This window comes from Schistocerca serialis, chromosome 1 (assembly GCF_023864345.2).
Source record: "Schistocerca serialis cubense isolate TAMUIC-IGC-003099 chromosome 1, iqSchSeri2.2, whole genome shotgun sequence".
Taxonomy (NCBI): Eukaryota; Metazoa; Arthropoda; class Insecta; order Orthoptera; family Acrididae; genus Schistocerca; species Schistocerca serialis.
In genome coordinates, this window is record NC_064638.1 from 600,683,989 (window position 1) to 600,697,037 (window position 13,049).

The following is a 13,049-nucleotide window of genomic DNA, read 5'->3' on the forward strand; positions in this document are numbered from 1 at the left end:
GCGGAACGATTTGAAGTGGAACGATCTTATAAAATTAATTGTTGGTAAGGCGGGTACCAGGTTGAGATTCATTGGAAGAGTCCTTAGAAAATGTAGTCCATCAACAAAGGAGGTGGCTTACAAAACACTCGTTCGACCTATACTTGAGTATTGCTCATCAGTGTGGGATCCGTACCAGATAGGGTTGACGGAGGAGATAGAGAAGATCCAAAGAAGAACAGTGCGTTTCGTCACAGCGTTATTTGGTAACCGTGATAGCGTTACGGAGTTGTTTAACAAACTCAAGTGGCAGACTCTGCAAGAGAGGCGCTCTGCATCGCGGTGTAGCTTGCTCACCAGGTTTCGAGAGGGTGCGTTTCTGGATGAGGTATCGAATATATTGCTTCCCCCTACTTATACCTCGCGAGGAGATCACGAATGTAAAATTAGAGAGATTAGAGCGCGCACGGAGGCTTTCAGACAGTTGTTCTTCCCGCGAACCATACGCGACTGGAACAGGAAAGGGAGGTAATGACAGTGGCACGCAAAGTGCCCTCCGCCACACACCGTTGGGTGGCTTGCGGAGTATAAATGTAGATGTAGATGCTCTACAGAATGCTCATGCCATTGGATAAGTGTGTGTGTGTGTGTGTGTGTGTGTGTGTGTGTGTGTGTGTGTGAGGGGGGTGGGGGTGGGGGGGCTCTGGTAAAGAAAATTGTCAGATTGCATAGCTGTAAGGTCAATCTTATTTACATCCCTGTTTCCCACTCAACCTCTCAACTATATGGTGAGTAACTACCTATACACCCTCAGTTGAAGCATTATGTAATAAAGTTTGAAAATGAATTGTCGAGGCATGTTAGAAGTAGTCGTGTTTGCCAAAATGAGTATAAGGTTCTTGCGATAGCTGGTACCAAGATGATAATTACATAGTGGCAGTCTTTTGGGCTCAGACCTTATTTTGAAATTGTAATTGTTTTGAATATAAGTGATTAAGTTGTTAAATAAGATGGTAACAAATTGTAACTTGTCTATCATCTCATAACCCTTATTGTTCCAATACTCATGGCTCTTAAATATATTTTCTCTTTTGGCTACAGGTTCCCTCGTGCTGGCACAGCGAATTCCAAGTCAAACCTCAAAATGGTTCAATTTAAGGTCAATGAGAATCACCAAATCTATGATGTGAATGTCCTTGAGTTGCAGTACCCCTTATGTGTTTTGTTTCCCTGGATGGAGTACTTAGTTCGTGTAGGTTGGACACCAAGTGGTGATTAGTAAGTATACCAAATTTTGAATATGAAATGCTTAGATAGAAATTTGTTATTAGTTGAGATACATTCCCCAAAGGAAATGATACTTTGGGTGTATGTTTAAAGCAATGTGTAACAAAAGAATGTAAACAATAGAATCCAAAAGGAAATCTGTGAATAATGTAAGGAGCTGAAAGGACCAAAAACATTAGCAACTTATATGTTATATTTTGCACCTCATGCCTTCTTTGATAAAGGATTTTTAGCTACTTGGGCTTCCTTCCAGTATCTGGTAAATTTGTGTGCATATATGCGCTGGTTAGCCTGGCTCAAGTAGCACCAAATTTATTAGTAGACACTCTATAAGTATTTTTTTTTCTTTCTTTTTAATTTCATTTATCATATAGGCACATCAGATACAATATTAGTCCTCCCAGGAAATATCCCCTTAATACTGTAATTCGATGGATAAACCCCCAGGGGGCTCACGGTTCTTTCGCGAGTTTGTACGTGGCGCACACTGGGCCCTGAGCTATTGCGACCCATTCTTCATTCCCTGGTTGCATTTCCTTCACTCTGCCCGCTCCATATCCTCACTCCTTCCCCATTGACCCTTCCTTCCCCTCTCTTGGTGTTCTGAGTTATGTCAACTTGGCTGTCCACCTGGTCTCCTGTATTGGTTGCAGTTGTGCTCCTTGTGCCTGTTCTTTCACCCTTTTGGTGTTTAGGTCCCCACTTTAGGTTGGGCCTCCACTTCAAAATTTCCTCTTTTTAGTGTGAGCACTAGGGGGAAGAACTCCCTCCCTAGCATCTATGGTGCAGATTCCTCTCCCCTCTCCCTTCCCCACTGTACCCCCCTTTGACCACCTGGTCTCCTGTATTGGTTGCAGTTGTGCTCCTTGTGCCTGTTCTTTCACCCTTTTGGTGTTTAGGTCCCCACTTTAGGTTGGGCCTCCACTTCAAAATTTCCTCTTTTTAGTGTGAGCACTAGGGGGAAGAACTCCCTCCCTAGCATCTATGGTGCAGATTCCTCTCCCCCCTCCCTTCCCCACTGTACCCCCCTTTGACCCTGCCAAGTCTCCAGCATGAGTAGCCAATCGGTGTGGTGGGGCTGTTACCTACCAATGTTGCTGAGCCCCCTGACAACACAGGAATCGCACTACTGATATCTGAGCTGTTCCGTCCTCATGTATGCCAGGAAGTGGTTGCTTATCTTCTTGGAACATCGGAACTCCCGGTAACGGCCACCGTGCCAGATAGCCCTTGTTGTGGCTGGGTGGCGCCCATGGAGAGAGCCCCTGGTTGGACTGGGTGGTATCAGGGCAGATGCTTGGTGCATGAAGTGTATTAAGCTGCAAAAATCTGTCCGTCTCTTCGAATGGTGAAGGATCCTTAAATGCTGCTTCCTATGACCTGCAACCTTCCCTTCTATGGCTACACCATGGAGGAGAGCCAGGCTCGCTGTCTTGGGCTGAAACCCTTTCCCCATTACCTTGTTTGTACTATGATGGATGGGGACACATTCGCCACCACAAAGCCATTGTTTTTCATGGAAAATATTGAGGACAAGTTTGGTGAAGTGGAGTCTCTTATTAAGATACAGTTGGGCTCACTGTTAATCAAAGCTTATTCTGCCACCCAATCCGCAGCTATTCGTGCCTGTGATCGTCTTGGCAATGTCCTGGTGCCTATCATTCCCCACCAATCTTTGAATATGGTCCAGGGAGTAATTTTTCATAGGGACCTCATCCTGCAAACTGATGAGGGACTCGGATCTAATCTGGAGCGGTGTGGCGTTCATTTTGTTTTACGTGTGCAGAAGGGTCGCAAAGACAACCACACTGATACTGGCTCCTTCATTCTGGCTTTCGAGGGGGATACCCTCCCAGAGAAGGTGAACGTTATGTGCTACAAATGTGACGTGAAGCCGTACATCCCTCCACCTATGCGGTGCTTGCGTTTTGGGCATATGTCTTCCTGCTGTACAGCAGACCCTTTGTGTGGTGACTGTGGCCACCCACTCCATGAGGGAAGCCCCTGTTTTCCTCCACCTGTGTGCATCAGTTGTGCTGACTGCCATTCCCCTCGCTCACCGGAGTGTCTGGATTACAAGAGAGAAAAGAAGATCCAAGAATACAAGTCCCTGGATCACATGGTATATGCTGAGGCTCGCCAAAAGTATGAGAGACTCCATCCAGTGTCACTATCTTCAACTTTTGCCTCTGTTACTTCCTTTCCACCTCCTCCTCCTCCTCCTTTGTCTTTACCCCAGCACCATACCCCTCCCCCTCCCCCTCCTGTGACCTTCTGTCAGGAAGCTGCTCCCCCTCCATGGCCAAAGACGTGGCCCCCTTCTTCGGTATCTGCCAGTGATAGGGCTCCCTCCCAGGACCCCCCTCCCCGGCATCTCTCAGGCCAGAAGACTGTTACCTACACTTGGCCATGAGGTGCACCATCTGTGGGCCCCAAGGTCGCCCGCTCTCTTTCGGTTCCCGATGTTCCAGGAGCCTGTACTCCCTCTGTGCCCTGCCCTCCTTCACCTCAGAAAGAGAAGAGAAGACACATAAATACCAAGTCAAAGCACCCCCGGTGCCCCTGGAGGTGCTATCTGCCCCCTCGCAACCTGAGACTGACATTTTATTTATGGATGTCACCCCACTCTTGTTGATGACAACTACTGACCAAGTGACCTGACCTCCTTCTCGGCTTCTTCATGTCTACCTTGGACTCATGCCACAAAATCATCCAGTGGAATTGCAACAGATAGTATCGTCACTTACTGGAAATGCAACATCCTGTGTCCTTTTATTCTGCATCCTGTCTTGTTCTTCAAGAAAGCATTTCCGTGATGACCATTCTCCAACTTTTCGTGGTTATCGGGCATTCTGTTGGAACTGTGTTGGCCCTGGGGTAGCTTCTGGTGGGGTGTGCACTTTGGTTTGCTCCGATGTCATTAGTGACTGGATCCCCCTACATACCACCTTGGAAGCTACAGCAATTTGAGTGAAAATGACTCCGGAAATCACCATTTGCAATGTGTACTTCCCTCCAGGCATGCCACTTGTTTATGTTGCACTGTCTACCTTAATCCAGTAACTCCAGTCCCTGTATCTCCTCCTTGGGGATTTCAGTGCCCACCATCCTCTGTGGGGGAGCGTCACTTCAACAGGTAGGGGTATCCTAATTGACTAACTTATCATGGACCTCCGTTTGTGTCTCCTCACTGATGGTTCCCCTGCCCACTTCAGTGCCGTCCATGGTACCTTCTCTTTTGTCGATCTCATGATCTCCTCATCTCCTCCCCTGCCCTCGTGGCTTCCCTACATTGGTCATCCCGTGATGCCCTATGTGACAGTGACCACTTTCCGGTGATTATATTGTTCCCCTGTTGCCGCCAGCCAGCCAGGCCCCCACATTGGGCATTCTGCAGGGCCAATTGGCTTTTAATATGTCTGCTCCCCACTTCTCGAATTCCGTTGATGTCTTTGTGCAAGGCATCTCTGCCGCTCTTCTACACACTGCTGGGACTGGTGTCCCCCTATCCACAGGTCCATAGGTCAGCCGGTACCGTGGTGGACCAAGGATATCACAGTCGCTGTCCAAGACTGCTGACAGGTGCTGCAGCAAATTACGCGACATCCTTCACAGACCGACCTCCTCACCTTTAAGCGTCTTCATGCTAAGTCTTGTTATGTTATTAAGTGTAGTAAAAAGGAATGCTGGGAGCACTATGTTTCCCCCGTAGGGATGTATGCCTCTTCATCACTGATTTGGTCAAAGCTCATTAGCCTTCTGGGCTGCCAGACACAGTCAACTGTCCAGGGTCTGAACCTTCAAGGTGCACTGTGCACTGATCCATTGGTCCTCACAGAACACCTCTCAACACACTTTGTGACGGCATTGTCGTCCTCTTCCTACCCTACTACCTTTGTCTGGCAGAAACACAATTTGAACAGACCCCCCCCCCCCCCCCCTCATCCTGCACCACGTTGAGTCTTATAATGCACCATTCACTGAATGGGTATTGGTGCGGGTTCTTAGCTCTTCACGAGACACAACCCCAGGGCTGGATTCCTTCCACAACCAGATGATCCAATACTTGGACGTTCCCCAGAGGCAACAGCTCCTCACAGTCTTCAACCACATTTGCCTCACGGGTGCTTTTCTGTCACAATGGCAAGACAGTATAGTCATCCTCATCCTTAAATCCAATGTCTCTTGACAGTTACCGCCCCATTAGCCTTGCGAATGTACTTTGTAAACAGCTCGAAAGGATGGTCAATTTCAGATTATGCTGGGTACTCGAATCTTGGGGCCTTTTGTCCCCCGGATCACAGTAGCTTCTGGGCATGGCGATCTCCAACTGACCATTTACTCTGATTGGAATCAGCCATTCAAAAGGCTTTTACTCTCTGCTGGGACCATGTCACGGTCTTGTCTGACCTGCATAAGGTGTATGACATGGCTTGTTGCCTTCACATTTTAGTATTCCCCCCCCCCCCCTCCCCCCCCCATGACTGGGGCTTCCGTGGTCCCCTTCAGATTTTTATCTGCTGGTTTCTATCTTACTGGCTCTTCCGGGTTTGAGTTGGCACTTCACTCAGCTCCCCTCAAATTCAGGAGAATGGTATTTCACAGGGTTTTGTGCTAACCCACAGGGTTTTGTGCTAAGTGTCACTCTCTTCCTCATTGCCATCAGTGGACTTGCAACCTCTATTGGGCCTCTGGTTACCCCGGGGTTGTACATCAACAATTTTTGCATCTGGTGCAGCTCCCACTTGGTAGCGTCTGCTGAGTGCCAGCTCCGAGGCGCCATCCAACAGGTGTCTGTGTGGGCCACCACCTATGGCTTCCAGTTTTCTCCCTTCAAAATGCAGGCTGTGCATTTTTGTCAGTGACCCACAGTACACTCCGATCCAGAACTTTATTTCGGCAACCGACTCCCCGATTTTTTAACACAGTCCTGTTTCTTGGACCTTATTTTTGATAACAAGCTGACATGGCTGCCCCACATTCACCACATAAAGACTACATTATGCAGAAACTTAATGCTCTCCGTCTCCTGGCCCACACATCTTGGGGTTCAGACTGTTCCACTCATCATCATCTTTACCATGCTCTGGTCTTGTCCAGACCAGATTATGGTAGTCAGATTTATGGCTCAGCAGCTCCTTCCACTTTGAAACTCGTTGACCCTCCCCATCATTGTGGGATGCATCTGGCTATTGGTGCCTTTCGCACTAGTCCTGTTAATAGTCTCCTCACAGAAGTGGGGATTCCCTCTCTACACATCTTACAGAGCCAACTCCTTGTTTCTTATGCAATCACCATTTGCCAATTCCCTGACCATCCTGGGTACCCTGTGCTCTTCACCAATGAAGGATGTCTCCCTTCTAACATCCACCCATGGGTGGTATTGCCGGTTGGCATGCATCTCACTTCCCCCTGTCAGGATCTCCATCTCCACTCACTGGACTGCACCCAGTGTCTTTCCTCCCATATCCCCCCCTTGGATGGTGCCTAGACCACAGATGAGGACTGATCTATTCCAGGATCCTAAGGTCTCTGTTGCTCCTATGGTTTACCAGTGTCAAGTATATGCCATCCTTGCAGAGTTCCGGGGTGCCACCATGTTTTACACTGATGGTTCTAAGACTATTGATAAGGTGGGATATGCTTTCTCATCTCCTACTGGCTTCGAGAACCATTTATTACCATGATTATGTAGTGTATTCACAGCAGAGCTTATAGCGATTCACAGGGCCCTCCTTTTTGTTTCTCAGGCCTCTCTCCACAGTGTTTTAATTTGTTCAGACTCTATGAGCAGCCTGCAGGCTATCAATTGATGCTACTCCCTTCAGCCTTTGGTCTCTGCTATCCACGACCTCCTCTCTGCCCTTGAGCATGCCACATGGTCAGTCGCCTTTCTGTGGGTCCCAAGTCATGTAGGCGTCTGAAGGAATGAATTGGCTTACCGTTTGGCCAGAGAAGCAGATACTTAGCTGCTCCTCGATTTCCTTTCATGATTCCAGCTGCAGGTATATGGATCTACGTCTAATCTCTCCTTGCCCAACAGTGGAATGCCATCTGGAGCACTACTGCTCATAATAATAAACTCTGCACAATCAAGGAGTCTACTGCACTTTGCTCTTCTTTCTGCTACTCTCGGAAGGAGTCCATTGTTTTATGCCGTTTGTGCATTGGTCACACCTGGGTCACCCATTGTTTCCTCCGGCGTAATGATCCACCCCCACAATGTGGTTGTGGAGCCAGACTGATGATATCTCACATATTGGTGGAATGTCCCCTTCTTTTGGCCCTTTATGTTAAGTATAGTCCTCCCGATCCCTTAAATTTAATATTAACAGACGATTCATGGATGGTTGAACTGGCCCTCAGTTTCCTCTGTGTAAGTGGTTTTTGTTTAGAGGTATAAGGTTCTCCTTTAGTCTTGAAGCATGGGCAGGTTGGTTGTGGTTAGGACTTCTTTTACAGTCCTCTTGGTCTGTGACCCCCATGTCAGCCCCCCTTTTTTCAGTTTTTAGATTTGATCTCACCTTTTATGCTTTTACTGTGTGTGTTTAATGTTCATTATTTTATAATTCGACTCTCCTGACTGGATCCATCCACTTTTAGCAGACCCTCTTTCTTCTATAACTCACTTTGGAATCGCGAGACTGATGACGTTGCCATTTGGTCCCATACCCCTCTCAATCAGTCTATCATTGGATGGATAAAAAATCTACTCATCAAGTGGCAGCAGCAGAACACACACATAAAAGATATTAAAGTCTGCAAGCTTTTGGAGCCAGTGGTGTCTTCTTCTGGATGAAAGGTTGAAAGGGAATGAAGGAAAAGGACTGGTGAGGTTTAGGAAAACAAATAGAGTTTGGAAAAGTCATCCACAGCCCCCAGATCAGTGGAGACCTACCGGAGGTGATGAGAACGAAAGACTGATTGTTGGCTACTGCACCTCATGAAATTTGAAAATGTGAGAGCTTAACGGTGGAAGGCAGGGCTGTATGCAAGAAAGAGATTGCTGCTAGAATATCATGCATGAGTTAACAAGAGAGAGAGAGAGAGAGAGAGAGAGAGAGAGAGAAGCCAAGTGAACTGTATGTGACAAGGATGGAGGGGGACAGGGGGGGGGGGAGTGGCAAAAAATAGGCAGGTCAGAAAATGAAAGCCACATCAAACTAAAAGGCAGTGAAGAAAAATAGTTACTGTGAAGAAAAACTGAGACGAAAGAAATTAACATAAATTAAGGCTAGGTGGTGGCAGCGAGAATCAAGGCCATGTTTTAGCATCAGATCCCAGTGGCAGAGTTCTGAGAAACTGGTGTTGGGAGGAAGAATCCAGACAGCACATGTGGTGAAACAGGCACCGAAGTCATGACTGGCATGTTATAGAGCATGCTCCGCAACAGGATAATGTATGTTGCTAGCATACACCCTCTGCCTATGTGCATGTATCCTAACTAATAACTTGGTGATGGTCAAGCCGATGTAAAAGGCCGAACAGTATTTACATAACGGTTGGTATAAGACATGTAGTTTCACAGGTGGCTCACCCTTTGATAGTATATGTTTTGCCAGTTACAGGACTGGTATAAGTGCTGTTAGGAGTGTATATAGCACAAGTTATACTGTGGGGATGGTCACAGGGATAGGAGCCAAACTGTAGGGAAATAGAGCATACGATCTGACGACAAGGATCTTGTTGGGATTGAGAGGGTGACAAAAAGCTATTCTAGGTGTGATGGGCAAAATTTCAGACCAAATGGACCTAATATCATACCCTGAACTGAGGAAGTCATAGCCTTGTGGAACTAGCTGACAAATCCATTTAAGGCCAGTATAATACTGAGTGATGAGATGATGTACTTCTACCTTTATGCGTAATCTAGGATGGAGTTAAACAATATAATGAAAGGAATAATTGCTGCTCACGATATAGCGGAAATGCTGAGCCGCAGAAAGACAGAACAAAAAGACTGTCAGAAAGTTAGCTTTTGGCCAACAAGGCCTTTGTCAAAAGTAGACAACACACACACACACACACACACACACACACACACACACACACACCACAGTCTCTGGCAGCTAGAGCCAGTCTGACCTTACATGTACTGTATCGTAGCGAGATGCTACACTAACCTATCAATAAGACTACAGTCCTGCCTTTATGATTAGCAATGCCTTGTCCCCAGTATGAATATAAAGTTAAATTTTAATCTAGGATTGTTTATTACTTTTATGTCCTCATGGCTGCATGCAATTAATGCATCTGCTACAGCAATACAGAACAACACAGTACATGTATAAAACACCGAATTACTATGAGTGCAAGTAATTGTTATGGTCAGTAAAATGAAGGCATGTTGGAAGTGATAAATAAGTATTATGTATCGGAACTAGTATATTCTCTCATAATAAATATAAATTAAATAAACCTTGTGCCTCTGGCATGTGTTAAATAAGTCTTAATCATGAACTCTAATTTTGTTACATAGGATGTTGCTATGATAATTATCATATCAACAAATTGTTTCTGAATTAATATCATGTAATATTATGGAAACTATGACAATATCAAATAGGACAACTGAAGTTTCCAATACATCAAAATATATCTTGACTTCTCCCAGTGAGATAACTTCGACTACTGCTGGTCTTTTACCACAGATAAATGCTATCGATTGGTGAGATACTCTACAACGTATTATTATGTTTATTTCTTTTGACCTTTGAAATAACCTTTTACTTAGGGAAGTTATTATTTTTCTCATATCGTTCAGTTAAAATTCTTGTTAAAACCATTTGTGATATTCAGTTAACTTTTTCTGTAATTGATTATAATTAAAAAATGAAAAAGATTTATCTTTGCAATTGTGGCTTTTGAATACGTTGACAATTATTATAATATCATCTAAACCATAAATAACTTCAGTGGGGATTCTATCATTTCCATTAATCCAATGTTCGTAATACAAATTTTATATTTCTGTCTTTCTTTATTTACTTTTAGTTCAATAAATGCAATACGAGTTTGAAATTTTATCATGAAATAGTGACTCAATAATAACCCCTCACAAAATGGAAATTGAAAACAACAGATCTACATGCCACCATCACTTGTATCTTGAGTTAAATTAAATTATTGGGCAAAACTCAGTCTCTTCAGGTACTGGCTCACGTGTTCCTCCTAACAGACCCTATGTGAAATGTCACTCATTGTCCTAACAAGCAATGGAATGTCATCATCTTTTGTGTTTATTGGTTCTGCTAGGGTGCTAAGCTATCTGCAGTCACACATGTGTGGACAACAATAAATGTATTCTCTCAGTGTATACACTGTGCAAATTCTGATTCCTGGCTACCATCAATCACCAGTTGAGACTCTTCCTCAATGGTGCATACACCATATATATTACACCACTAACCCAGTAGTGCATATTAAAACCTCAACAATAACAAGTCCAAAACACTCAATTACCTTAGTGTGTCCTATACCAACCAAAAATTATTACGAACACTAAATTACCTGGAAGTGTGCGTACTTCAAAAACCACCAAATAAAGCCACAATGACTAGTAGTGTCTATTGCATGCCAGGATAACCACAGTTTGCAACTAATAGTCCAGTTCTGTGACTGACTGAAACTCCTTTAAACATCTAACTTTTCAAAACAGTTCATGTGTCAACTTTCGCTCAGCACGATAGCCCATCACTTCTTGCTTCTGTGACACTAACAATTAATATTCATGCCTTCACTGTGAAAACTATCACATCTAGTATATGCAATGTTATACCCAAACTTCTCAAAATCTTATGATTAGAAAATCTAAAACTGACTGCTCTCAACGTACCCCCTTCCTCTTATACATAAGAAAATCTATTGTAAGCAGATACACTGCAAAACTCATATTCTACAACTGATCTCACTGACTAAGTGATAAAAATTCCCAACAACATCTAAACCAGTCTCTCAAATCACACCATCTCATTGACGATATTTTCAGCAAATAAACTGTTCTCGATCTCAGCTAGATCATCAATTGTGTCTTTCCCAGGTGACTGTTACATGTGGTATCTAAATAGTGACTTTTGTCTACACCATCTCAAACTGAACTGAGTATGTAACTCATATTAACAATAGGAGAACCAATTTTTTGATACTGATATTACTATTCCATTGCTTTTAACAATTAAATGTTCTTGTGGGGCTTTCGCTGCATTGTGTAGTGGCCCGCTATATGAGATGGGATCTCTGGCATAGTCAGCTGTTGGCTTCTGCTGCTGGTGCATGGAGAGTCTTTGCCACAACTTGCTCATACTTTCAAGCACGGATGTAACAGTTTTCAATCTTTTCAACCTGTAAGTCATTATTCTGCTCTGTCACAAGGTGTTGTTTTTCTGAGAGATCAGTTGTACGAGGATTGGATGGGATGGTCTCTGAAAAATCTGCTTTTGAACTTGGATTCAGGGGTAATTATGTCCAGTGAAGACTAATCCGAAAATGGTGGTGTTTGCTGTTAAGTGTCTGCATCTGAACAAATACATTTGCCTCAAATGCCAAGGTGGTATGCGAGGGAATGTTTAACACGGAAAGGATGGCAATTGTCAAAATGTAAGTACTTTTGTTTGTTAGTAGGTTTACTGTGAACAGAAGTGTGTAGCTGACTGTCGATGAGGGTGAGGTCAAGATCAAAGAAAGTGGCATGAGATTCGGAATAGGACAACGTGAAATTTAATTGGGAGAATGTATATAGAGATTCCAAGAATTTTAACTGGTCAGCTTCACCATGAGTCCATATGGCAGAGCCATTTTCCGTGATGTTGATCTCATTCTTACCGAAGATTAGCTACTCACTTCTGATCACATTAAACCTACTAACAAACAATAGTACTTACATTTTGACAATGGCCATTGTTTCCATGGCAAATGTTCCTTTCCGTACAGCCTTGGCATGTGATGCAAATGTATTTGTTCAGAGGAAGAGTCTTTACCGATGTACACAACTATTCTCACCTGCACGTAATTACCCCACCTGCCTAGTACAGAAGCAGATTTTTCAGAATATCACATCGAATCCTGGTACTGCTGATCCCTCCAATAAATAACGTAGGAGTATCCCTCTCATCACTCAGTATTATCCTGGCCTTAAATCTGTTAATCAGCTGTTTCAACAAGGCTATCACTTTCTAAAATCATGCCATGAAATGAGGTCCATTTTGTTTGAGATTGCCCACCAAATCTAGAATAGCTTTTCATCACCCTCCCAATCTGCGCAATATCCTTGTCAGATTCTATGCTCCTTCTGCACCCATCTCACTACCCTAGGGATCCTACCCTTGTGACTGTCCCCACTGCAAGACATGCCCTATGCACCCTCCTATCACCACATATACCAATCCTGTAACTGGCAAAAGGTGTACTATCAAAGGGTGTGGCACCTGTGAAACTACACCCTTATATCAACTGTTACATAAATTTACATCAGCTCGACCACCACCAAGTTATCAATTAGTATGAGTGGGCATAGGCAGAAGGCATATAAAGGCAATACACAATATCATATTGCAGAGCATGTTCTGCAATTTGACAGTTGTGACCTCAGTACCTGTTTCTTCCTCTCAACACCAGTTCCTCAGAACTCTGCGGGTGGGAGCTGGCACTAAAACATGTCCTAGATTCTCACCACCACCTGGCCTTAATTTACGCTAATTTCTTTGGTCTCAGTTTTTCTTCACAGTAACTATTCTTTCTTCACCCCCTTTTAGTTTTCTGCATCTCATTTTCTGACCTGTCTATTT

The 13,049-nt window shown here is 44.3% G+C and overlaps 1 protein-coding gene across 3 annotated transcripts in view; it reads left to right on the top strand.

The window, feature by feature from the left end:
- The window catches only part of LOC126477140 (dipeptidyl peptidase 9), a 213,278-nt gene that overhangs the window by 86,490 nt on the left and 113,739 nt on the right, over positions 1-13,049 (top strand). For all 3 annotated transcript variants that reach the window (XM_050103594.1, XM_050103595.1, XM_050103597.1), the window contains one exon: positions 1,081-1,257. In XM_050103594.1, the coding sequence (XP_049959551.1) occupies positions 1,081-1,257 (177 nt within the window). The remainder of the gene's footprint in view (positions 1-1,080; positions 1,258-13,049) is intronic.